Source organism: Nymphaea colorata, chromosome 13, assembly GCF_008831285.2.
Source record: "Nymphaea colorata isolate Beijing-Zhang1983 chromosome 13, ASM883128v2, whole genome shotgun sequence".
Lineage (NCBI taxonomy): Eukaryota > Viridiplantae > Streptophyta > Magnoliopsida > Nymphaeales > Nymphaeaceae > Nymphaea > Nymphaea colorata.
The window spans coordinates 4,982,492-5,009,229 of record NC_045150.1 but is presented as its reverse complement, the minus strand read 5'-3'; the positions used below and the strand labels follow the sequence as shown (position 1 = coordinate 5,009,229).

Below are 26,738 nucleotides of genomic sequence, written 5' to 3'. Positions count from 1 at the left end.
GCTGCAGCAGAAGAGCACTCATCCCTGGATGTGTGAATTCCAAGTAGAGATACTCAGCCTTCCCTAAGACACCTAGTTTGGGAAGGCGGGAGCCCAACGATCTAAGTACAACACACAACAGCGCTCCGAACAGGCGAGACCAGTGGCGAAATCGGGACGTCTCTCAAACACATTGCCACAATCCACTGGCCTCTCATCTCTTATTCTTTCTTACTTAACATTATGAAAACACATTCACAAAAATAACCAGTTGACTCATGGGGTTGGTTCACTCGACAAGTGCACTCATACTTCCAAATGCCTCCACACGAGGGCTACACATATAATTAACATTCTTAGCTAGCTGTCATAGCAATACGGGTACAACTACCCTTCAATTCCATTCATTTGTATCATGCCCAAGGCAATGCATACAAAACATTACAATATTCACATCACTTATCACATCAATCATATCAAAACTTAGCCAAACCATATAAAGTAGTCTCAATCTGTGATTGGCTCGTAGCTGTCCTATGTAGTTATCATTCCAGGATGCTTTTTAATACACAGTTGGGGTCGAGGAGACACTCGATTTAGTACCCCACCTCATCTGTCCTAAGCAGCTATCAATTCTAGCATGCACATGCAATTGCGTATAATTTTCAAAATAAAACTTATCACATAAACATTCAATTCTCATGTATACAGTCATTCAATCACATCATAATCATTCAATCACATCACAGTCATAGGATCCAAGGATCCTCAAAACACACATTCAAGTTGGCCCCAGGCCGGGATCTGCCTAGAATGCCACCATACCTGTCGCACGTCGCCAAGTTATCCAAAATGCATTAAGCTTCAAATCTAGTCACTCAAGGTCTACTGGACGTGCCCAGTGTACCTGCAAACACAATCAGATGGTAAGTTCTACACTCGCTTCGCTTTACCATATATACAAATATGAAACACAAGCATTGAGGCATGTCATCGCCTCAAGAGGGTGTTGACGAGTAGTATCGACCCACAAGGCCCTCAAAAAGAGCTCTTCCCCAAATTACATCCTACTCACCAGCTCTTTCTCAACCAACAACGCAATACGCCCAATGACCAACGCATGCGCCACGTGTCTACAAAAATGGCTCTAAGTCTTCTTAACCCTTCAAATCAATACCATGTTTTCAAATAGCTTTGAGAATCAACTCATCATGCTAAAAAGGTCATTATAAGCATGGATCAATGTCTCTTCAAAACAATCCTAGGCTTTCCCAAAAAGCAAAGTCACTAACATATCCTAAAATCATCAATTCTTAATTCTAGCATGCTCAATAAATAATTATACATGCTCCAACATAAAATATTCAACAATCTATGCTCGATTAGGCCTCGCTCACCCCAATCTTAGAGTCTAAACTATTGCAATGTTCCCGACAGCCACCTCAAGCGTTCAAACGATCCACAAACGACAAAAATCATGCAATGCCGCCACCACCAATGCCGTCTAGTCGCTGCTATGAGGGGAGGAACGCGTCCCCAAACTACAATCCAATCCAACAGCCACACACATGCGAGTGAAAATCAATGAGAAATAATGCAAGAGAAGGGTCTACCATTAGAAAAGCCTACGGTAGGTACAAGGGAGGCTGAAAACGAGAGAGAGAGAGAGAGAGAGAGAGAGAGAGAGAGAGAGAGAGAGAGAGAGAGAGAGAGAGTTCAGTCAAAGGGGAAAGGCAGTGAGGGTGAGAGTGTGTGAGAAGGGAGAAGGAGGTGAGAGGGTAGTAGAGGAGAGGGACCATGTGGAAGAGAGCTGGCGGAGAGGGGAAAGAGAGTGGCGAGAGAAAGAGAGAGAGAGCAGGTGTGAGAGAATGAGGGTGTTGACAGAGAGGGGTGAGCATGGGCTGAGCGTGCTCGAGTAGAGAGCGTGGGTGAGGGAGTGGGAAAGATTTCGACAGAACGAGAAGGAGAGGATTGCGCAGGAGGAGGCCGTGCGGCTGAGAGGGGAGTCGACAAAAACAATAGGAGAGGGAGGAGGAGAAGCAGGAAGAAGGAAGAGTTAGGGAGAGGTCGAGGGCTTACCCGAATGCCGCCACCACCGTCCTTCCTCTGCTGGCCCAAGCGTCGCCATTGCACCCTCATCCTCCTCATGTTCTCACACGGTCGAGGCAGAGGAAAAAGATGAAGAGGAAGAAGAGGGAGACATGAGGGAGGCGAGCGAAAAGGGCCCTCGCATCGGGCTCCTCACGCAAATGGGTTCGGGTCTGGATCTGGACCCGACCCGGCCCGCCTGAAAGATGTCGAGCATTACACTAGGTGTGTTCGAGCCTCCATGGTCCATGCATGAAAGTAGGTCCACACCTAGCTGACTTGGTTGCGGGTCCACATCCAACTTGGTCAAGGCTGACTAGTGGTCCTCGTCCATGCTTCCTTGGTCAAGTTGACTGCGTTGACTCCACTAGAACCGAGTTAGGAAAGGTTGACTAGGGCTAGACTTGGCTAGACCAGATCCTTCCTTTTTCCTTAACTTCCGAAATTGATCTCCTCCTTAGGAGGCAGCACCTTCCGCTTTCTTCTCCTTCCATTTTGGGCTCCTCCCAAAGATGGCGCAAGGAACACCTTTCAAGTTAGGCGTCGTCTATATTCAATGACCCTCCTTCCAAGAAGATCTCCCATCTGGACATGATCACCTTCCTATCTTGGTGTGGGCCAAGATCCTTCCTCAAATGGCGCAAGGCCCCTTCCTTATTTGTAGGAGCCAATTAAGGAAATGGAGTTTCCTTTTTAGATTGGGCGAGCTGCCCCTAGCCACGTGGGACCTCCATGTTTCCTCCTTCGAATTCCTTCTTTATCCAGCCATGTCCAGATTCAATGAATCTAGAGGGCGAGTGGATCACTTTCCCACCGATATAGGAATGGTTAAGGGAAAGGCACCTCTTTCTTTTTTGAACGCGGGACACTTGGCACACACCTCTTCCTTCATTTGAAATCCATCCCAATTTGTCGCCCCAGCTAGACAACACCTTCATCCTTGATTTGCCACCTGTCTTCCCATGAATTCTTGGGCAAGGCTGGCACCCACCATTTCCTAAAATGTTGCAGGAATTCTAGGAAAGGTTATCCCAAGCGCTAACTATTCCCAAACCCTAATCAGCTGGGTTTCTCCCCTCTTCTTCCGGCATTAATAATTTCCTTAATACCAAAATGCCCTCGTATAATTCTGATATAATAATAATAAAATTATTGTAATCCAAGGGTAAAATGAGAATAATTCACTGAAAGTCATGAAATGGCCAGAACTGGCCGAAGCTAGTTGGATATGTCGTCGGTGATGAAGCTCTAAGACATGGATCCAAGCGAGAAGGTTGGTGCAGACCAGTAGTTTCCTGGTAATAGTTCATCAATCAACTGATGCCCGATCACTGTGAAATTCAATGTAAAGGACATCGAGATCTTTCCAACGGTATATTGCACGTCCTCAGATTCTCGACGGTTCACCGAAAATAGCATGTTGATCAGACAGTTTTGTGGCGGCTGCGGTAGAGTAGCGATAGAGGAACCAGTGATTTTCCTTTGTAGATTTGAACACATTACCAAACTTCGATCACCACCAAAATTTAGCATGTTGTAAAGGACGTCGAGATCTTTCCAATGGTATATTGTACACCTTCTAACTCTCAATGGATCGCCAGATATAGCTTGTTGATCAGGCGGATCTTTCACGGCTCTCTTCACAAACTCGCTACCTCTTCCATGGGGTCTCCTTCTTCCTTGATCCAAAACATCAATAATAGTCAATCATTCGAGCACACCAGGACCTTGAAAAACTGATAACTACCCATGGAAAACCAGGAAATATATCGGAGTTAGACTGCTGCCGTGGGTGACAACTGAATGCACTGATCCTCCCCTAACTTCTCCAAATGTCTAGATCATCGATCTAATCAATACCGCTTGGATTATACTCGATTTAGGCGAGATTTCTCTCGGATACTCAAGAGATGCTCACGTTGATCTCCTAGATCGGACGCAAACCAACAAAACTATAGCAAGTACCTAAGAGAATCGGTACTTATCTTTAGATTTGCCACCGATGGTCGAATGTGAAGTTGAACGCGCTGCCAGAACCACGGGCACCGCCGTTGCCTTCACTCCTCCCGCTGGTTTCGCGGCCTCTAAACCCTCCCGTGTTCGAAGGGAATGCACCGTAGGATGGGAAGATCGTTGTCAAATCCTCTTATGGTAGCTTCCAGCCGCTACCTCTCTAGATTTTCCAGCAATCACTCTCACGTGATAATGAGATTTGGGGTTGTAGTGCCTCAAGAGGCCACACCCTAGGGGCCAAGAGAACTCCACGAGGGGGAAAGAGGGAGAAACTCTCACGTTTTCATTTCAAAAGAATTGCATAATCCCAAAGTGTATCGGTTTCGTGCCTTTCTAGACATAGGACGAACCGGTTCCTAACTTGTCTTGGTATGAGACTTATAAAAACCTACTCAAACAAAAGAGGAATGGTACATGAATCAAATACGAGTTTAACAAAAGCGAAAACATGAAATAACTTGAAACATCTTGGGCCTTAGGCCCGCACTTGCTTAGGTGATGCCTAAGCTCGTTCTTCAATGTTGGAATGGTGCTGGTAGGATCTAGGTCGGTCCTCCTGGGTTCCATATGAAATCTTCAATCACTTGCACGTGGAGCCTTCTTTGTTCTTGAATCCACTTGGTGAGTCCGAATCCACTTGTCTCCTCATGTCTCCTCATGCTTGCCCATTGCTTGATGTGGCTGCAACACACCTTCTTCATTTTGATGGACTAGGATGCTAAGGACGTCCTTGATTAAGTCACTAGGCTCGGCCTTGGCAGCCTTGCCTTGTCCATGGCTCGTCGCTACAAAGATGGTAACCTCCCTTAGCTCCACATCTCATTCCGCAGCTTGCTTTACCTTGTCTGCGCCTTGAGAACAAGTAGCCACGCTTCGGCCCTTGGCGTCCACAAGGTACTCCCCCGCATTACCCTCACTAAGGAATTCAATGCATATCGTGGCCGCTATGCTTGCTGCCCGATACCCTCACTTAACGCTAGCGCATGTGCGACTCTCAAATGTTACCTCACTTAACGGTAGCGCATGTGGACGACTCTCAAATGTTACCCTCACTTTGGTTTTCGTCGCTCTTGGCAGCGCCTTAGGCAATCGTCGGCGGAGTCCAACTTTGGCACGTATAAAGATCCTTCCTTGAGTGTCTTTTCCCTTTCAGGAGATCCAACTAATTTTCGGTGCATGGCTTCCCCGCCATTCCCCTTCCCCGCCCGATTCCAAAAACCCTAATCTCCCTCTTTCCCTCGCTCTCTCTCTGTCTCTTGGAGCTTCCCATTTGCTCGAATTGTGATTTTCCAGAGCTCCTTAGAACCCTTCCTGTTTCCTCGGTTACGGATGGAGGAGTCCACGATAGATACGATAGATGAACCCCAGGCCCCGGCTAAGCGGAAGGCCGCCGCCGACTCTCAGGCAATCTCCGAATCCTCCGACGGAACCCTAACCCAGGCCTCAGAGCTCCTCGATCAGCCTGAACCCAAACGCCGGGCGGTCGCTCGCACCTGCGTCCATGAAGTCGCCGTCCCTTCTGGTTATGAATCCGGCAAGGACGAGTCGGCTCACGGCACCCTCTCGAACCCTGTTTACAACGGCAAACTGGCAAAGACCTATCCTTTCACTCTCGATCCCTTCCAGCAGACCTCCATTGCCTGCCTCGAGCGCCGTGAGTCAGTACTTGTTTCTGCTCACACCTCTGCTGGGAAGACGGCCGTTGCGGAGTATGCGATCGCTATGGCATTTCGGGACGGGCAGCGTGTTATCTACACGTCTCCACTGAAGGCTCTGAGCAACCAGAAGTTCCGGGAGCTCAACCAGGAGTTCTCCGACGTGGGGCTCATGACCGGTGACGTGACGCTCTCTCCCAACGCGAGTTGTCTGGTGATGACGACAGAGATACTCCGGGGCATGCTGTATCGGGGGTCGGAGGTGCTGAAGGAGGTCGCATGGGTGGTCTTCGATGAGATTCACTACATGAAGGATAGGGAGAGGGGGGTTGTCTGGGAGGAGAGCATTATCTTTCTACCGCCAGCTATCAAGATGGTTTTCTTATCAGCGACAATGTCAAATGCCACTGAGTTCGCTGAGTGGATATGTAAGCTCCGGAACCAGCCCTGCCATGTGGTTTACACGGATTTTAGGCCTACACCTCTCCAGCACTATGTTTTCCCGAATGGCGGTTCGGGGCTGTATCTCGTCGTAGACGAGAAAGAGCAGTTTCGGGAAGACAATTTTCTGAAGCTCCAGGACACATTTGCAAAGCAGAAGGTTCAGTGTAATCCGGAGAGGAATGGACATGGCAAAGCTGCAGGTAGGATTGCGAAGGGAGGGACAGCCTCAGGGGGCTCAGACATATATAAGATCGTTAAGGTACGTAGTTGCTGCTAACTTCATGCTTCTAACATCATCTCCTTGTTGTTGGACCAATCATTTGGCAGAGTACTTTTCTACTTCTTAGCTCCAGTACCTTTTGTTGTGCTTGGTGCACATGGGAGGATGAGCTTCCCAGATAATGCCAGGTCTAAGAGAATTTCACATTGAGGCATCAATATTTCTTCTTCGGACAAGCCACCAATTGTCTGAACCATAAGAAAGGCCAAAGGAAGAAGAATGCCAAAATACCTCTAAGTGTCATATTGGTTACACACTAGCACATTTTGTCACTTTTATTTGAAAGTGGGTCCTTTGGGTGTGGAAATACATCATATGTCCCCACAATTCAGCTGAAGAGCTTGGGTTGAAAGTATAGGGGGTTCAGTATATATTGACAGAGCAAACACTTGTGTAACAAGTAGAGGCAAGTGATTTTTCTTACAGGCTTATGGCTTGATGTATTAAACGCCAGCAAGCTGAACTTCAGCATGTGACCTGCCTGTATCAAGTATGATAATGTTGTAAAATGTTCTACAGGTAACATGGACCCCGGGAGAGAAAGTTGCTTGCAAGATCTTGGGTAGGTTCTCTAGGTTTTGACTAATCTATGGTTTGCACGACTCCATTTGCTACTGGAGGAACATACCAAGGGGTGTGAAATAAAAGTAACTCAAAAGAACCTAAGAATGTAAAAGAGAAAAATGAAGTAAATGACAGATCTTTTGAAAGTGAATTGCAGTTTGGCAATGTATCAAAAATAGCACAAGTCCAATCTGGCCAAATCCTTGAACTGGTTCTCCACTGTTCAATTCAGTAAAGTTGTAGTCATCAAGGCTGCATTGAAAGCAGTGGGTTTCATGGTCCATAGAGGCTTGTGTTCCCACTGTTCAATTCACCTGCTGTTTGCGAATGATCAATTTACCCATCCTGAGTTGGTGAATTAACTTTACAATTCACTGGCTCTTTATGAATGAGTGAAGCTGCAGTTGTCAAGGTCACTGGAAGCAATTGGTTTGGTACCCCTTGGATGCAAATAATTTATTGCAGAATGCTGAGATCTCTCACAGCAAATCAGATGTTCTCTTCTCAGGCTTGTGTGTCATCAAGGCTGCATTGAAAGCAGTGGGTTTCATGGCCCATAGGGGCTTGTGTTCCCACTGTTCAATTCACCTGCTGTTTGCGAATGAGCAATTTACGGATCCTGAGTTGGTGAATTAACTTTTCAATTACTGGCCCTTTATGAATGAGTGAAGCTGCAGTTGTCAAGGTCACCGGAAGCAATTGGTTTGGTACCCCTTGGATGCAAATACTTTACTGCAGAATGCTGAGACCTCTCACAGCAAATCAGATGTTCTCTTCTCGCGCTTGTGTGTCATCAAGGCTGCATTCAAAGCAGTGGCCTTCATGGCCCATAGGGGCTTGTGTTCCCACTGTTCAATTCACCTGCTGTTTGCGAATGAGCAATACCCATCCTGAGTTGGTGGATTAACTTTTCAATTCACTGGCCCTTTATGAATGAGTGAAGCTTCCGTTGTCAAGGTCACCGGAAGCGACTGGTTTGGTACCCCTTGGATGCAAATAATTTACTGCGGAATGCTGAGACCTGTCGCAGCAAATCAGATGTTCTCTTCTCGTGCTTGTCTGCCCACTGTTCAATTTACTTGTTGTTAGTGAATGAGAAAATCTGAGGTGGTTGAGTTTACGATGAAAACAGCTTCCTTTGTGCCTTCTATGGGGCTTTGTTGCACGACAATATGTCTATAGTTGTGAACGAAGTTAGATTTCAGGTTCTTTTACTTGAAGGAGGTTATGAGCCTGGTAATTAGTTATGGCTTGTGACTGGTCTTGTCTAAGTGAGAATATGAGTTCCAAGGTGGTGGATTTGGTTGGTTTTGTATGTTCAGTTATTCTGTTTCTTGATTTAAAAAATAAAAGGTGGTAGCTTTGTATGTGATGTAAACAGGTAGAATGGAGGCAAGGAGACTAATTAACTCTCTTTGAGGCTATTTTATGAGCCTTACCAGTCTTGTCCTCACCTGTGGATTGTTGGGCCAACAGGTCAATTATTTCATATTGAAAGTGGTGTGCCAAATCAGGAATGTGTCTCTAGTATCTTGGATCCAAGGTAGGAAATGGATGGTAGGAAGTTATGCATTCATTTTGACACTCAAATAATTAAACAAGCGGAAAGTTATGGAAATAAAATTAAAGCAGCTAATGGTACTAGGAAGGTCCGCTATGCCTTTTGCCAGAATTTTGAGGATATATTGAAATAATTTAAGGATTTTTTTCGTGTATGAAAAAGAGATCATTAGCTTCTGCAATATTTAATTCTATATTTGACATGGTTGCTGTAGCTTGTCCCTGAGTTGATGTGATGCCATTAAAAACTAGAAAGAAGTTTTTTGCTGGGACTTTTATTTGATCTTGTTTTGCTGGTTGACAAAGTTTTCAATTTTTTTATTCTGAACAGAAAAATTCCATATTTTTTTATTTCAATGTTTTTTGAGTTTATTACTTGTTTTGTTATTGGTTTTTATTTAAAATCAAAATAGATTGGCTCACCCCGATTCAATATGGTTGCTTAAGTTATTTTGCAAAATGGATTCATATCTGGAACTGTTATTTGATGATGTCATTTTTAGGTGTATGACTATATTTTTTCAAATTCCTTTGAGCCTCTTGTTTGTTGGTTTTTTTCCTTTCATATTCATGGAAGAAGATAACATATTCTTATTGGGTATTTCTATGTTTTGTATCATCAGATGATTATGGAGCACAAATTTCAACCAGTGATAATTTTTAGTTTCAGCAGAAGAGAATGTGAACAACATGCTATGTCCATGGCTAAGCTTGATTTCAATACCAAAGAAGAAAAAGATGATGTTGAACATGTTTTCAACAATGCAATACTTTGCTTGAGTGAAGAAGATAGAGATTTGCCTGCAATTAAGTTAATGCTGCCACTTCTCCAACGTGGCATTGCTGTCCATCATTCTGGCCTTCTCCCAGTCATTAAAGAGTTAGTTGAGCTTCTTTTCCAAGAAGGCCTGGTGAAGGCCCTTTTTGCTACTGAAACTGTAAGATGATGATTTGTCATTTCTTTTCGTGCTGATTTTCCATTTGCCTAGATATTTATTATATCAATATTTGTTTTTCTTTCTAATTTTTTAATGTTTGACCTAAATGGCTAGAAATCCATTTGTATGGACGTAAGAAGTACTTTGAACTGTAAAAGAGCATATGCTTTTCTTCATGCAAGCTGATTTGTTTTCCCCCATGTTATGTAGTTTGCTATGGGCTTAAATATGCCAGCAAAGACAGTTGTTTTCACATCTGTCAAGAAATGGGATGGTGACAGTAATCGTTGCATCTCTTCTGGTGAATATATACAGGTGGATTTTATTACATCCAATGATACTTCATTTTTCATTGCTCTTCATTGTTTTTATGATTTTGATGGACTCTGAAGTCTGAACTACAAATTCATACTTGTAGATGAGCGGTAGAGCTGGACGTCGGGGCAAAGATGAACGTGGCATTTGCATTATAATTATAGATGAACAGGTGATTTTAAGTTGATTTTTTTTTTAATATATATAACTAGTGAGGACATAGTAGTCGTGGTGTAGTGGGTGTGTGACTTGTCTGAGATCAACAAGTTTGAGTTGTTTTGACTCAGGAGGCTGGAATATTTTTTCCAATCAGATCTTAACTTCTGGTGCTAGGCTTGTTTAGATGCAGTTGGATCTATTGTAGCATAAAACATGTAAATGAATTTTTGAGGGTCTGGGGACAATTTGGTAGCTTTACTTTTCCTTTTTATTGCTCGAGATGAGATGTTGTATTTCAAATTATTTGGAGCCTTAAAACACTTCAAATGTTTCAAACTCAGTTTGATGTGTATTAGACCTTTATACTTTATCGCTATGGTATTATTTTCAATCTTCATTTGTACTATACAAGGCTCTTGATTCTGGTCATTGGATATTAGATTACGAGCAAAAATGTAACATTCTGGAGCTGCTGTTCTGTTTTTTTGTCATGGCACCAGACAATGGCTGCGTATAGGCTGTGAGAGATTTGACACAAAACATTATAACTGTTCCTTCTTGTAATTGACATTATTTATGTTTTATGTTACAGATGGAAATGAACACTCTCAAGGACATGGTTCTTGGAAAGCCTGCACCTCTTGTGAGTACTTTTAGGCTGAGTTATTACACGATTCTCAACCTAATGAGTCGTACTGAGGGGCAATTCACTGCTGAGCATGTAATAAAGAATTCTTTTCATCAGTTTCAGTACGAAAAGGTGACTGCTATCTTATTTTAATTTTTGGGGATTGCATGTCTCACCAACTGGAATTGTCATTCATTTATATATAATATACTTATGTTCTGCCCCAGGCCTTGCCAGATGTTGGACAAAGGGTTGCTAAGCTGGAATCTGAAGCTGCGGCACTTGATGCATCCAGTGAGGTATTAGAAAAAAAATAAGGTGCTGTCTTTCTGCTTCCTTGTGTCTCCTCCATGTTTAATTTTTGGTTGCTTTTTATAGGTTGAACTTGCTGAATATCATAAGTTAAGGCTTGATGTTGCGCAACTTGAGAAGAGAATGATGTCAGAAATAACACGACCTGAGAGGGTTTTATGTTTTCTTGTCCCCGGTAGGCTGGTAAGTGTTATATGTTTACAGGATTGGGTATCTAAGGTTTCCATAGGGTATGCTTATGTGAATGTACTTATTATTAGTTTTCTTACCCAGCCTTGTGTATCACATATAAAAGTTCCTATTTATTCTTAATTTGTTCTAGTAGTTCGTTTAAGATTCTATGGATTTCAAAAAAGTCACCTGCAGTTAATTGCCTTAGAATATTCTCATGGTTAAGGAGCCTCTTCGGGAAGGACAAGTCATCACAACGATATGTGGTTCTGCTCTTAGAGCTGCTTCTTTGCTAGAAGTGTTTTTGCTTTTAAATTTCCAGTTTTTCAACAAGATTAAACAGATTAATTACAATGAGCTAAACAACAATATGCGGTTCTGCTATTAGACCTGCAGTTTTCTTTGCTAGAAGTGTTTTTGCTTTTAAATTTCCAGGCTTTCAGCAAGATTAAACAGATTAATGACAATGATCTAAACAAAATATTCATAATTGATGAGTTGATCACATATACATTTTAAAAAGGAGTGTTAAAACTTAAACGTACATATGATGAGAGCACCTTAGGATCTGAAAAATATTGTAGCCAATCTAGTATAAATATGTTGATTTTAACTTCAAATGTGTATTTTTGTGCACTTCGTTTGCAACTTTGCATAAAAGGTAATGTACATAATAATATCATTTCTGCCGCTTGCTATTATGTATTTGACAAATTCTTCTTACTTAGAAAGTTTTAAGGCCACATACGTTTGGAACTTGAATTTTTCTGCTTGTGAATTGGTTTCTAATATCTTTATAGATTATGAAGATAACGTTAATTCATACCCGTGTCTCATTTGGTGTCGAAACTTGAAATTGTATGCCTGATGTTGCAGGTTAAGGTTCGAGATGGTGTAACAGAGTGGGGATGGGGCGTGGTTGTCAATGTGGTGAAGAAGCCCACTTCTGCATCAAGCTCATTGCCTTCTTCATTGGCTGCTGCTAGGACTGGCTCATATATAGTGGACACCTTGCTGCACTGTTCTTCTGGCCTAACAAATGGCTCTCGCCCTAAGCCATGTCCACCTCGTTCTGGAGAAAAGGGTGAAATGCACGTGGTGAGTTGAAGCTCCTCAGAAGCATCAATTTTTAAGCAGGGTTAGTTTGTGTTTTCTCACCAGCTAAGCAGTTCCATGTAGATTTCATTTTTTCAGGGCTTTCTTACCTATGGATAGTTTAATGGAATATTTATGATTGAAGTTTATTTTGTAGGTACCTGTTCAGTTATCTCTTGTGTGTGCGCTTAGCTCTATCAGGTTGTCTATTCCATCTGATCTACGACCTATTGAAGCAAGGCAAAGTGTTCTTTTGGCAGTACAAGAGTTGGGTAAACGTTTCCCCAATGGGCTCCCAAAACTTGACCCCATCAAGGTCAGTTCTGTTGGTTAAGATGGCCTTAATTTTTCTGTTCTGAATGCCTTGAGCTAGAGGATAAAGAATTTCTAGAATGTCAAAACGAGTTTTGCATGATCATATGTCACCAGGCAGAATCCATCTCATCTTTCAATTTGAATTCTCACGCTAGGGAGGTGGTATTACAGGAATGTTGTTCTGATGCTCATGCTGGTGACAGTACCCAAATCTAGCATGCTTACATACACATACACCAGCACACAGACGGAGTCTCTCCTCACCCCGCACCTGAAACACACACAGAACACATGCAATTCTGTAAATTCTGTCCTGTTTCTTGTGCTACTCAGCTGCTATTTAACCATTGAGGTGGCACGATGCCCAGTGACCTTGGACCATTCTTGTGATAGAAAAAGATGATGCTCCCAAATGGTTGGGTTCTTGCATCATTGGCAGAAAAATGAATAATTACATGGTTTAATGTTGTTATGGCTTACTAGATACAAAGAATTGTTTGGTTTGTATGATTGGCGAAGTATCAGTTGGAATACTTTAGAAAGTATCCTTATGAAAAGAAATTAAGAATGAAGATGTAAATTCAAAATTTTATTGAAGATGAATAACCATGATATTTATTTGCAAGAAAAAATAAAACTATTTCACTTTAGAGTCCTTTAAATATATAAAGCCGATGTTGTCAGAAGGAAAAACTATGTTGATCACATTTTTTATTGTTCTACGTAAAGGAAAGAATATGCTTATTTTCATGCATTTCAGATTTCTCATGGTTATTTGTCCCTATGGACCTGTTTGTTGTGAAGTAGACCTATCTTGCATTGTCTAGGTCTAATTCTGGAAGAAGGTAAATATTTCTGGACAGAGCAAATGAAGCTATGAAGGGTGGTCAAAGTAGTACAAATTTCAAAGCTTGTGATTTTGAAACTCCATCCAAAAGAAAGATCTCAAAGTGGACAAATGCTAGACTGTTTTCTATCGATAAACAGAAGTCACATGTTCATCTCAATGCACAACTCTTAGATGAACCCTAATTCTCCTCATACATTATTCTTTTATTTTTTTGAACCATTTCCTCCATATTATCTGACAAACATGAATTTCCTCAAAACAAATAATTTGATGATAAAGTAATATTATCATTAGTGTAATCCATATCATACGATAAGGTGATACTGAGCTGTGTCCTACGATGCATATCATATAGGTTGGAAAAACCTATATGATACACCATCAATATACAAGATGCTTGTGTATTGTGCTTGTATCTTTGTGTATTGTGCTTGTATCAGACATATACCCCGTGTTGTACAATACAGCCGATACAGGTTGTATCTTACGATATGGTTTGGTTTTTCAAAAGAAGGCCTGATGCCCCTTTCTATTGAGCTTTCTTTTAAACGCTTCTCTCCTCTTTCATTTTGAATGTTCTTAAGAGCTGTGGGAGGGTAAGTTTTTGTCATTTTAGAGGGACAATAAAGCACTGAAACAAGCATTGAAACAAATGGGAGTGAAGATGAAGAAGAAGATGATTATCGTATTGATTGATTGTGATCATGATGTTGCTTAATCATAAACATAATTGCAGTGTTCATTTGATAGTAAACAATTATTAGTTATATGTTTTGATGTGATGCAACAAATTTTAAACTTTATCTTATTAACATGTTCTTATTATACTATGACTTATGAATGATGAATCATGAATGTTCATTATGTGTGTGATGAGTTTTTTTATATAGAACCCATTTTTCTTGATTTTTCCTTTTTTTTCTGACTTTTCTCTAGTTTTCCTTATTTTTCTGACTTTTATGAATTTTAAAATAATATACAGTATGTGTAGAGGTCAGCCTGACTGATATGCATTATGATATGACTTTTACAACATCAAATTTATTGTTACTGTTTTCAGGTTTACGTTTAAAATTTTCTTCATTAAGTTAGAGGAATTTAAGATACATATTATGCTCATATTGGTGCTGGTGCTGTCCTGGTGTATGTCTTCATAGATCAATAAATGCAATTTCTTGGTTTTAAAATGACGTTTGCTTCCAAACTCCTATCATGGCAGCGTTAAAGTTCTTTTTCACAGTGATTGTTAATTCTCAGAAACCACATTTTGGTATATTACTTAAATAGTAAGGTGGTTAATTGTGCATCTAACTCACATGGCTTTGGATGCTGATTTGTGTACAGCGGTAAAGGTTTGGATATAACATATACATTTGTTTTGTGAAATCACTTCACGGTTATGCTGGTAAACCAAATCTTGTGCATTTGATTAAGTTTATTTCTTTTAATTAATATGTGAATATGTAACCTCTCATAGGATGAAGATGTAGCACCTTGAGCCTACATCAGCTAAACATAAGTTTTTAAAAGTTTGACAGGGGCCAAACCAGAACTTCTGAAAGTTTCAATAAGTAAAATTTGATTTTTCAAAACATGAACAGGGTGTTTGTTTTTATTTTTGGGAAGGGGGGGGGGGTGGGAGGGGATGGCTACCACCAACCCCCCTGGCTCTACCCCTGTGCTTATTTTAAGTTTCCATGAAACATTAATTTTAGTAAAAAGCTGGATGGCAGCATTCTTTTCCTTTTCTCAAAAGATTCTTGTTCCTTCTTCAACTCTTGAATACTATCACTCATTTATCTTTTTATATACTTGAATACCTTTAGTCCTTTGATTTTTGGCATTTCTTTCACTCTTGTAAATGATCCATTAGTTTTAGTCCATAAAATGAACAAACAGACACAACATTTCACCACTTTTTGGAGCATCACCATCTCTTGGAGCTTTTCCTTTCTCTACATAGGCCTACTGTGGGTCTTCATTTGATGCATTAGAAGTAGCTGTTGGTATTGACCTATAATAATTCATTTTCACAAATGTTATTTTCGGAAAAATGTCATTAAGGTTTTTCTCGGGTATCTTTTTGGTGAAATTGTTTCTCTCAGAAAAATTTCGGGGAAAATCTTGGGAAATTTAAAAAAATAAAAATCGTAATAATTAGAAAAAATAGAATAAATGAGAAACTAATAAAAAATGAAAAAATATAAAAAAACAAGAAAATAGCTAGACATTCATTCTTTGCTGAGATTTTTCCGATACTTTTCGTTTTACTTTTTTTTCTCATACATACCGTGAGATTTTTGAAGATCTCGTGATATCTGCGACATGGGTCTAATTCAAACAGAAAGTGTGATATTAGAATCACAATAATATAAGAACACTAAAACATGAAAAGAAAGATCCAGATGAATAAAATTTTTTCAAATTTAAGATTCAAGCTCATCTGAGAGCCAGATATTGTTGAAAACTTGAAATAAAAATCTAAGTGAAGAAACGAAATGAACAGAAAGTAGAACAAATCAACAAACTAAGCAATGAAGGATTAACAACATGAAAAAAAAGGTGTGCTCCTTTTGTAGTGCAAACTAGTTAAGCCTTTAGGGTGCCTACACGAGGTCTTATTTTGTAGTCTATATTGTTGTGCAGCTTTATGCTGTCACTAATGCATTATCCTCTATATGTTCTTTACAACTTATTGATTCTCTCGTAAGTTTCTTGTGACCTTTTGACCGACTAAATCAGGATATGGGCATTGAAGATCCAGAGTTTGTCAACTTGGTAACTAAAAGTGAGGAACTGGAGAAGCAGTTGTTCGCTCACCCTTTGCATAAGGTAACATTGCCGTACTTTGCAACTTTAATTTGGCTTTTGTGTTGTTCAATGTTTCTTGCTTTCACTTTTTGCTATCTTCTGTGTCATGGTTTTCCTTGGTTATAGTTTTTTATGTTTTGTGCAGTCACTTCACAATGAGGAGCAGTTCAAATCCTTTCAAAGAAAGGCAGAAATTTTTCATGAGATCCAGCAACTCAAATCAAAGATGCGGGAATCACAGGTTTTGATATCATATTAATTATTTAGATCAAGGTTATCTATGGCGTTTGCGGCACAGTTTATTTTCTTGCTGCACAATTCTCTGTTTGAGAAGAATTGAAACAGAAAGGAGGAAAATGCATCTGAGAAGAATAATGTGCTTCCTGGAATTCTGGACCCTGATTAGTCAATCTCATTTCCAGCTTCAAAAATTTAGAGATGAGTTGAAGAATCGTTCTCGGGTGCTAAGAAGGCTTGGTCATATTGATGCTGATGGTGTTGTCCAATTGAAGGGTCGAGCTGCGTGCTTAATAGACACTGGTGATGAACTCTTAGTAACTGAATTGATGTTCAATGGTAAGATCTTCTTATCAATTTATCTGTTTGGTAAACATGATTTGTTTTGCCATGTATTTCATAGGAAGATCATTGTGTTTGTAGGTACATTCAGTGATCTTGACCATCATCAAGTTGTGGCTCTTGCGAGTTGTTTCATTCCAGTGGAAAAATCAAATGAGCAAATACATTTGCGGAATGAACTTTCAAAACCATTGCAGCAACTTCAAGAGAGTGCAAGAAGAATTGCAGAGGTTAGTTTGGTTCTTAATGAATTTCTCTTGGCGTGTCTCAAGCTACTGTAAAGTTCAGTTATTAATGTCATTTATTCATGGCAGATTCAACGTGAGTGCAAACTGGAGATCAATGTGGATGAATATGTTGAATCCACTACAACTCCATACCTGATGGATGTTATCTATTGCTGGTCCAAGGTTGGCATCAATTTGAGTTCATTTTTGTCTGTCAACTTCTTCCCAGCTCCTCCATTCTCGATTTTATGGTTGTGGTGCTTCACTTTTCTTTGCAAATATTAACTACACTATTTGCTTTATTTTTATAGGTTTGTTGATGGTGTACGAAAAAAGTATTGTAGTTTGCATAATCTAGTTGTGGAACATGCAATGTCTTGGTGCAAGCATCCAAGAATGTAACAAAAATATATATAATATAAATGGTTGTTTTTTGTTTGCCAATTCAAAATGGTCTCCATATTTTGTGCTTTCTGAGAAAAGGATTCTGCTTTTTACTTCCATATACATGTGCCTTTGTAACCAAGGATTTCAAAGAAATATTTCCGGTGTCTATGTATATGTTATAATCTATGTATATGCATTATAACGCATGTGCACCACTTCATGTGGCTTGCTTCTTTATAGAAGTATTAACTAATTCAAATTGCCCCTGACACTATTAAGAAGTCTTTCATGAGAAGCTTTTGTGATGATCAGATTGTACTTCAGAGTGTGTTTGCACATGGTGAAGAAGGTTGTGTAATGCACCAATCTATGTTGTCAAGGTGCTCAGATGCAGGCAACGGCTAGTGCCTAGGCAAAAAAGGCAACCAATTTTTTTTTAAAAAGTTATGTTAATATGTCAAGTTATTTTGATTAATTATTAGTAATATTTGAAATTTGGAGAATAGTAATATAACAAGCATAATCAACGTAAACAATAAAAAATTAATTGTTGACTTCATTGAACATGCAAAATCAATAGAAGAAGTTTAACATTACTCATTAAACTTAATCTAATACAAGGGGGGAAAAAACAACTTACATGTAAGTACGTAACCATACTAACAGATACATATAACAGGTATCACAATGCTACATATCATATAACAAGCTAACAATATATATATATTATATACACATAATAGGTTGATGCAATACTATATGATATGTATAACAAACTGTACATAACAGTTATATATATAACGCATATTACAGTACATATAACATGAATAACAAATTGTATTACAATCTACCGGTACGAGTACGGGTCAACAAGTACTGGGTACGGTCAACGTACCCAGGTCCATAGCCGTTCAAAAAACAAACTTGGTCAATGTTGACCAAGTCCATTTTCGTCCAAAAATTAGGTTTTTTTTTCTTTCAAAAACACAGAGCCTCGACAGAATTCCAACTGACACTTAGTTCATGCCTAGGTGAGGCCTTAACAGCATAGGCACCAATGCACAACCTTTTGAAAAATTGGAAAATCTGTATGTTTCCTTTGTGTTATGGTGGAGAGGTTTGAATGGGGAGGGTACTCTGAAGACAGGTCTGTTTCTGACTTCCTCCATCCAGACATGCCCTAGGAGCGCAAAAGCAGTTTCTGCATAAGTTTTTCAACTGGCTATTCTGTTGATGTTTAATGCCTGAACCTGTCATGCATTAAATCCGTTTAGGTGTGATCAGTTTGATGATCTTGTATGTTCATGGAAGGTTGTGTACGTTGATTACATTAACCTGATTTACTATTATCCTTTTTGGCAATATCTTTAGCGATATTATTGCGTGCTTTTATTTTTCCTGTGTCTGAAGTCCTTGAATGCATGTTTCAGATTTATGCTTCAATGTGACATGTGATCTATGTCACATGGGCTATTCCATTTGAGTGCTGCACCTGTGTTGACATGGCTTGACACGGTTGCAGGCATAGCTATGGCACGACCAAAGAAATGTTGGGTGTGGTCAATGCACATAGTCTGTTTTAGTCCAAATTTGGATTCAGTCAAGCCTAACCAAGTCTAATTCTGTCAAGAAACTGAAAATAGTTTTATTCAAGGCAATTTTAATTGAGTTTACAAAAATATTTGTATTGTAGTGAAATGATTAAAATCTTTGTTGTTGAAACTTTAGTATTATAATATAAATATTCTTTGTTATGGTACTTGTTTGCTTTTTCATTTTATTGTGTGAAAATATGTTTGTGTTTGTGAAACATGAATAATGGGTCTTTTCAATTCAATTTAGTGTGCTAATTGGGCTTTTTTTATTGATTAAATTTACTTCTTTTAAACCATGCCTTTATGAATATACCTTTTCTTTTTAATCTTAGAAACTTTAATAATATGAATATTCTTTGTTATCATACCTTTGTGTCTTCACTTTATTATCTGTAGATGTGTGTATATTTGTGAAACATGAATAATAGGGTTTTTTTTTTATGCAATGTCATGCACTAGTTGTGCTGCTTTTATTGGTTAATAATTACTACAAACAAATTAATGATTTTTGTTATTTATGAGTGCGTGTGTGTATGTATACATACATACATACATACACATATATATGCAATTGATTTGATGTTTAATGCAATTGATAGATGTAATCAAACAGTCTATTTAGCAAAGACACAAATGTGAATCACATTATTTGGACATATAGGGTGGAAGATTAAGGACATAAAAGGTCAATGATTAGACCAAAACTTGATAGATTAAAAGCTCATGAACTGATTTCCAAAAATATGACAAAAGCATGATTTTTATTGGTGGAACAGGAAGTCTATAGAAAAATAACTTTCTTTTAGCTTGTGTCATGTTGGCAAAAGGAACGTCAAAATATTCCTTGTGTGTGTGTGTGTGTGTATATATATATATATATATATATATATATATAGATATAGATAGATAGATATACTAAGAGTAATTGGTAGGTCCTAGATCACTAGGTCAGGGATAAAAACCAGCTCGTTTAAAAATGCATCAATTAAGGTGTTCTCTTTGTGTTCTAACCTTACAGCTATGATCTCAAAAATAAGTTGATGGGAAACATGTATCAAGTTCATTATTTTTTAAAATTAATCATATTTTGATAAGACGTAAAATTGGACAACCCATATAACATCAAAATGTTAATCGAGAAATCTGATTTTTCGTAACAACTAAAAATTAAGCATGTTTTATATCAAATTATAGTTTTTATAAACATATTAGCATGTTTTTATTTTCTTTAAAATATCTTTTTAACAAAAATGTAAAAGGTCTGGGCCGTCTGGCTTATGTCCCTGACATAGTGGCATCTACGGATTTCCATATACACACACACACACACACAGATACATTTATATTTATATCACACGGATACTACTAAAATGGTGCAGTACCCTTGTCCAACCGGTACAACACTCATACAAGTAAAGATAAAACATACTATATATAGTCAATGCACCCATGACCGTACCTGTCTATTTTTGGATTTGGTCAAAGTTGACTGGGCCCTTTTCCATCCTAAAATTGGGGTTTTTGTTACTTTTTTAAGTGTGTATATCGTGTGTGTTGTATAGTGTTTATGTTGTTTTTCGTTTAAATTTATATGCTATAACGTGTTGGATATTGCTTACTGTAATGTTACTGCTGTGTTTTTACTTTTTAGTCTGTTAAATATGTTTTTTGCTTAATGGACATAGCATGATAGCAATTGGCATTGCAGTCTTATTAGACGGTAATACCGATTGGTATCACAAGTAGGCCTGGGCGTCGGGCCGGGCTGCCGCCGGCACCAGGCCCGGGAAAACGGGGTCCCAGGCCGGGCTTGATGGTGCGGCCCGGATCGGCCTGGCTCGGCCCGATATTAAAAACCTGCCATTTTTCCAGAGAAGAACAGGCAACGCGTTCCAACCATTTCCGGCGATTGCTCTGGCGAAATCCGGTGTTCATTGGTTCGGACATCGCCTGCCTCCCACGACTCCCCTGAAGCAAACCCAAGGCGATTCGGGTCGAAAACGACCACGACTGAAGCGTTTGAAGAAGCTCGTCGTCTAAAGAGCGTTTTCCCCGACAGCCTGTTCTTCGCTCTGTCGTCGCCATCTCCGGTGACCATTTGTTGCCAAAAAACTCAGACGACACCTCCGATGAGTGGCGATCCTAACGAGCCCAAGTCCATCCCGGAGGTGCACCCTGCCAGCCGGAATCGCAAGATTTCCGGCCGCCCCTCTTTTCAGCCACGGAGTCCCGGTGCCCCTGTTTATCTACTCACCGTCGCGCGCTTGCCTCCATTGGCTCCCATACTGCTCAGATGGCACCCTCCGCTCGTTGCGGTTCCAACGAGCCCAAGTTCGACTGGAATAGATGTTTGAGCGGGCAGTAATGATACAATCTTCGACCGCCTCTCTCTCTGCGCGATAGGGGCGACCTCGGCCTCCACCGGTCTGATAACACTCGTGAGTATGTGTCAAGCTGTTGAGGATTTCTTTCGGAAAAGGAGGATTGTTCATGAGACATCTTGTAGCTATACCCCTCTTCAAAATGGGGTCGCTGAGAGGAAAAATTGTCAGTTGTTTAATGTCACTAGAGCCCTCTTGTTTCAAAGGAATCTTCCCAAACATTATTGGGGGGATGCAGTTCTTACTAGTGCATACTTGATTAACCGCATGCCTAGTCGTGCGTTAAATGGGCGGACTCCCACTCTATGCTTTCAGGGAATCATCAACCCTTTTACCTTCCCCCTTTGGGTGTGTTTGCTTCATTCATGATCACAGCCCTAATGTTAAAAAACTTGATCCAAGGTCAATCAAGGGAATATTTGTTGGTTATCCTCTTACTCAAAAGGGGTATAAATGTTTTGATCCTACCACTGGTCGTGTTTACGTTACCAAGGATGTCACATTCTTAGAACATGTCTCTTATTTCGGTAAGAATCCTCTTCTAGGGAGAAGTCTATGTGAGGAGAAGAGTATTCTTCGAGTCAAGAAATTCAATTTACAGATTTCTTGGAGTACAAGTGGGAAGAAAGTCCACCGGTTGTTGAGGTGCTTGAACATGAGAGGAATGAAGTGTGCTCCACTGGGACAGAAGAGGAATGTAATCGCTTATTTGGGTAGGTGTACTCAAGGCGAAGAGTTCGTATAGATAAGGTGATTGATGGTGAAAATTCTACTCCTAATCCCAATCCTAATTCTTCCCTGGATGACCCAAGTCGTGCTTAGAAGAAACCTGTTGAGGAAGACATTCAGACAGAAACTGAAAATGAGGAGCTTCCTATTGCCTTGAGAAAGGGTGTCAGGTCATGTACTCAACACCCTATTGATAATTTTGTGTTATATTCTAGACTGAGCACAAATTACAAATGTTTTGTATCATCTCTTTCTCTGGTTGTGATTCTCAGGAATGTTTCAGAGGCTCAAAGTGATCCTAATTGGACTCATGCTATGCAAGAAGAGATGGATGCCTTGAGCAGAAATCAGACATGGGAAGTGGTAGAGATCCCTGAAGCGGCCCATCTGGTAGGATCCAAGTGGGTCTACACCATTAAGTACAAACCAGATGAGAATGTTGAGAGGCACAAAGCTCACCTGGTTGTCAAGGGGTTTAGTCATAAATATGAGATTGACTACTTGGAGTTGTTTGCTCCTGTTGCGAAGATGAAGATGGTTAGAGTTATTATTTCTCTAGCAGTGTTGAAGGAGTGGAAAATGTACCAACTTGATGTTAAGAATGCTGAGATCTTGAAGAAGAAGTATATATGTGTATGCCCCCAGGGTATGAGAAACCGGGAAAATGCTGTAAACTGAAGAAGGCTTTGTATGGGCTCAAACAGTCTCCCTGGGCATGGTTTGAACGTCTTAGATGTGTAATGAGACGACATTGCTACAGTCAAGGAAACAGAGACCGTACTCTCTTTGTAAAGAGGAATGAGAGTAAAGTTACTCTTTTGTTAGTCTATGTTGATGATATGATTGTTAGGTGATGATGAAGATGAGATAACAAGATTAAAGAGTTTACTGGCTGCGGAAATTGATCTTAAGGACCTTGGCAAACTAAGATACTTTCTTGGTATTGAAATTGCTAGATCTGGTATGATCCTTGTGTCAAATCAAAGGAAGTATATGTTGGATTTACTGAAGGAGACATGAAAACTAGGGTGTAGACTGGCCTCTACTCCTTTGGATGCTGGACACAAAATCAGTATTTAGGATGGAGAACCTTTGTGTGAAGAGGTTAAAGGGAGGTATCAACGTCTGGTTGGAAGATTGATCTATCTCACTCTGACTAGATCAGATATTACCTTTGTTGTTAATGTGATGAATCAGTTCATGCATGCTCCAACTGATGTTCACCTAAAGGCGGTTGACAGGATTTTGTGTTACTTGAAAGGGAATCCGGGCAAGGGACTCCTATATGTGAAAAAAGGACTTATTGAGATTGAAGGGTATTCTGATGTTGACTGCGCAGGCTGTGTTGATACTAGAAGATCCACTTCAGGGTATTGCTTCTACTTGGAGGAAAATCTTGTTGTTTGGAGGAGCAAGAGACAAAATGTTTGTTCTCGCTCAAGTGCAGAAGCTAAATATAGGGTTGTTGCTATGGGAGTATTAGAATTACTATGGCTAAAGCCTAAAGGTGTTGTTGACTGATATTGGTATAAAGATTGAAGGACCTATGAAGATGTATTGTGATAAAAAAGTCCGCAATAAATCTGGCGAACAACCCTGTGTTACATGACGAAAGAACGAAACATGTCGAAATTGACCACCACTTCATCTAGGAGAGGATTGATGCCATGGAGCTGATTCTACCATATATGAAGTCTAAAGACAGAACTGTTGATGTTTTGACGAAAGCCTTACCTTTGACTCAATTTGAGAGAAATGTATCCAAGTTGGGCATGTTTGATATGTATGCCCAACTTGAGGGGGAGTGTTGACATATGGTGTATTTGGGTCACCTATCTGGGTCTGGGTCTGAACCCGATCCAGTGTGTTACTGTTATGACCCTACTTAACCCATGTAAACCCTAATTCCAGACATTAATGAAAGTTTATGAGAGAGAGTATCTGGTCGCTAGTGGGCACCAGTTCTCCTCACCCGTGGTTGTTTCTCTCTAGTTGAGGGGTTTTTCACGTTACATCCGTGTGTATTCATCGTTCTACTCGCTTTTACTGTTTCTACAATGGTTTTCCTACAAACCCATGTTAACTTGGTCTAAATGATTAAATGGAGTGCGACCTGGCCAGTTTGAATTTTGAAGTCCATGGAAAAGTAAACTGGCTTTGCAAATATTAACGTGGATAGACTTTTTTTCGTTCTGCTTTAGCAATAAGCATAGCAATGAGATTGCTTTAGCATTTTTACTGTGTTTTTCTGGTTCTCATACTTTGTTGCTTTTATATACTTGTTTCCTTGCTTTGGAATTTCACCTAATGCAACTTTGATTGCATAAGAGGCCTTGAAGTCTGTTTTCTTCATTGATCTATTTCACATTACCTCTTCTGATGATGTTTTACTTTTTCAGGGTGCTAGTTTTGCTGAGGTTATTGAAATGACTGATATTTTTGAAGGAAGTATCATACGTGCTGCAAGAAGGCTTGATGAATTTTTGAATCAGGTAGTGATGCATTGATGTTATAGCTATTTCAGTTTCCACTTTCCATTGTAAGCAAGGGATATAAGTTAAATAGAATAAAAAGATGATTTAGTTTTCAAGGCAGTTTGCTCTCCTACATGTGGTTATCTCAAGTTTTCAGGAAAAACAGATTCAATCTTTTCTTGGCTGTAGTGTCGTTTATCATGATAAAAAGTTGCCGGTGACTTGATAATAATAGGGGGAAAGGTGTCCTCAATCTGAAGTTATGAATTTACCTGTCATAAAATTTCACCTGTGGTTGAGGCATCTTTATTCGTCTTATAATAACCAATTGCTGCCATTGTTTTGTAGTGGAAAATGCTTCTGAGCTAAGATTATAATTGCACATTTAGTAGCTAAAATGACAGGGGGCTCCTTTTTCATTCCACAACCTGGAAGTTTCACAATTTAAAAGTGAGGCATGTTTTAAGACCGTTGACCTCTTATCTAGCAGAGCCTGCTCAATTTTTAACTACGTCTTGCCTGCAGCATCTGGAAGTTCCATTTTTCTCTTGTGACTGTGTTCACATGGTCCTGCGGTTTATTTCATAGATACCATTACTAGTTAAGTTAGTTCATGTGTCAATCCCGTTTATTTTGCTCCATTCCCCTCTTGGTTACTTATTCATGTTCTAGATCCAATGAAACTTATTCATGTCTTAGTTGTTCTACTTTTTCATATTGGATGAACAGATCACAGATCAAGTATAGTTTCTTTTCATCTAGGTTTTTGAGGTCTTTGTGTTTATTTCAAGTACATTCTGCTACTTGTCTTATAACCTTGAAAGAGTCCTTGTCCACATGCACCTCATTACCTTCTTCTCTCGCTTGTTTCGTGGTTTGTTTGTTTCTCCTTTGGGTTGTTGGTTTCTCCTGCTTGCAAGTGATGAATGCTTAAGGCATGCCAAAAAATTGACGTCCGCTCAACTTTTTTTTCATGGTAGCTATTGCTGATTGATTTTCTGTAGGTTGTGGTGGCTAAAATGTCCTAGTGTTCGCAAATCGTCTGTTGAGTGAACATGTTTTGTTCTTTTTGGTTTTGTAACCAGCAGAAGGACACCCGGGATACTTTTCTTTTTTCTCTTTCTTTCATTAAATGCAAGCTCGTCTACTTTGATCCTCTAGTTTGTTTACCAGCACATCTGATGACAGTTCTAATGTCCATGAAAAAACAACGGAATATTTCACTGTGCAATTGCCTAGATCTATAATGGTACTAGGGAAATAATATGCTGGAAGTTTCCATCTTTTATCCAACCGAGGGTACCTTAAAGTTTCAAAGGAATTATTTTCTTAGTTGAAATTAGTTGATCGTGTTTCTGGTTAAGTCAAGTCTTTTAACTTCCATTAACTACTTTGGTCTTTTGGAAATTACAGTTGCGTGCGGCTGCTCAAGCAGTGGGAGAGACCGACTTGGACAAGAAGTTTGCAGCTGGCAGTGAAAGCCTTCGTCGTGGTATAATATTTGCAAATTCGTTATATCTATGAGGTGTGCAATTTGCAAGGTGACGCATGGTTTCTCTGTAAAGTATAGTTGTGGTTAAGAGCAGGTTAGTCTTTAGATCCTTTTGCAATTCTTTTCATATAGTCTGTTGCATTGCCAGGCTCTGTACCATATTTTTCTTTTCATAATATGAGAAAAGATGGAACTTTCTACTAAAGATGTGATCGATTATTATCATTTCTGACCTTGTGTGTCAAGTGGTTGGAAAATGCAAAATATTCCCATCTACTGCCTCACAAAAAGTTGCTTTTTTTAAGAAATGATCAATTGTTTTCTGAGGCTCTCTGATTCACCTCACTAGCTGCGTCACTGCCTCAAGCGCAAAGATAGGCGCCTCTCTTATTTGATTGTGTTGTCTAAAATGCACGTGATCGGTCATTGTTAGGATGATTTTCGGTAGCCATTTTGGTCTTGAAACTGAGTAAACTTGTGATCATGTGCAACATACTGATGCACACATGCATGCCACCTGGTAGATGATCCGAATGTTTTCAAACGCTGCTGCTAATGACAGGCTTATGTTAGCATAAATAAAAACGTTTTTGAAGGACAGCCTAAAGAGCTGAATACCTGTTGTAAGAACCGGCCTAGTTGAAAGTGAGTTGTGGGATGCGGTGTGAATCTGTTCTGTGGAATTGGGTAATACGAA

The 26,738-nt window shown here is 39.8% G+C and overlaps 1 protein-coding gene across 1 annotated transcript; it reads left to right on the top strand.

The window, feature by feature from the left end:
* Positions 1-5,109: 5,109 nt before the first annotated feature.
* Positions 5,110-26,273, top strand: LOC116266772 (DExH-box ATP-dependent RNA helicase DExH10). The gene is made up of 16 exons (XM_031648109.2): positions 5,110-6,438; positions 9,207-9,521; positions 9,732-9,836; positions 9,940-10,008; positions 10,588-10,755; positions 10,851-10,922; positions 11,002-11,118; positions 11,983-12,204; positions 12,359-12,517; positions 16,109-16,198; positions 16,323-16,418; positions 16,600-16,753; positions 16,838-16,986; positions 17,071-17,166; positions 24,475-24,567; positions 25,963-26,273. Exons 1-16 carry the CDS (start codon positions 5,410-5,412, stop codon positions 26,071-26,073), a joined length of 3,045 nt encoding a protein of 1,014 aa, XP_031503969.1. The 5' UTR covers positions 5,110-5,409; the 3' UTR covers positions 26,074-26,273.
* The last annotated feature ends 465 nt before the right edge of the window (positions 26,274-26,738 follow it).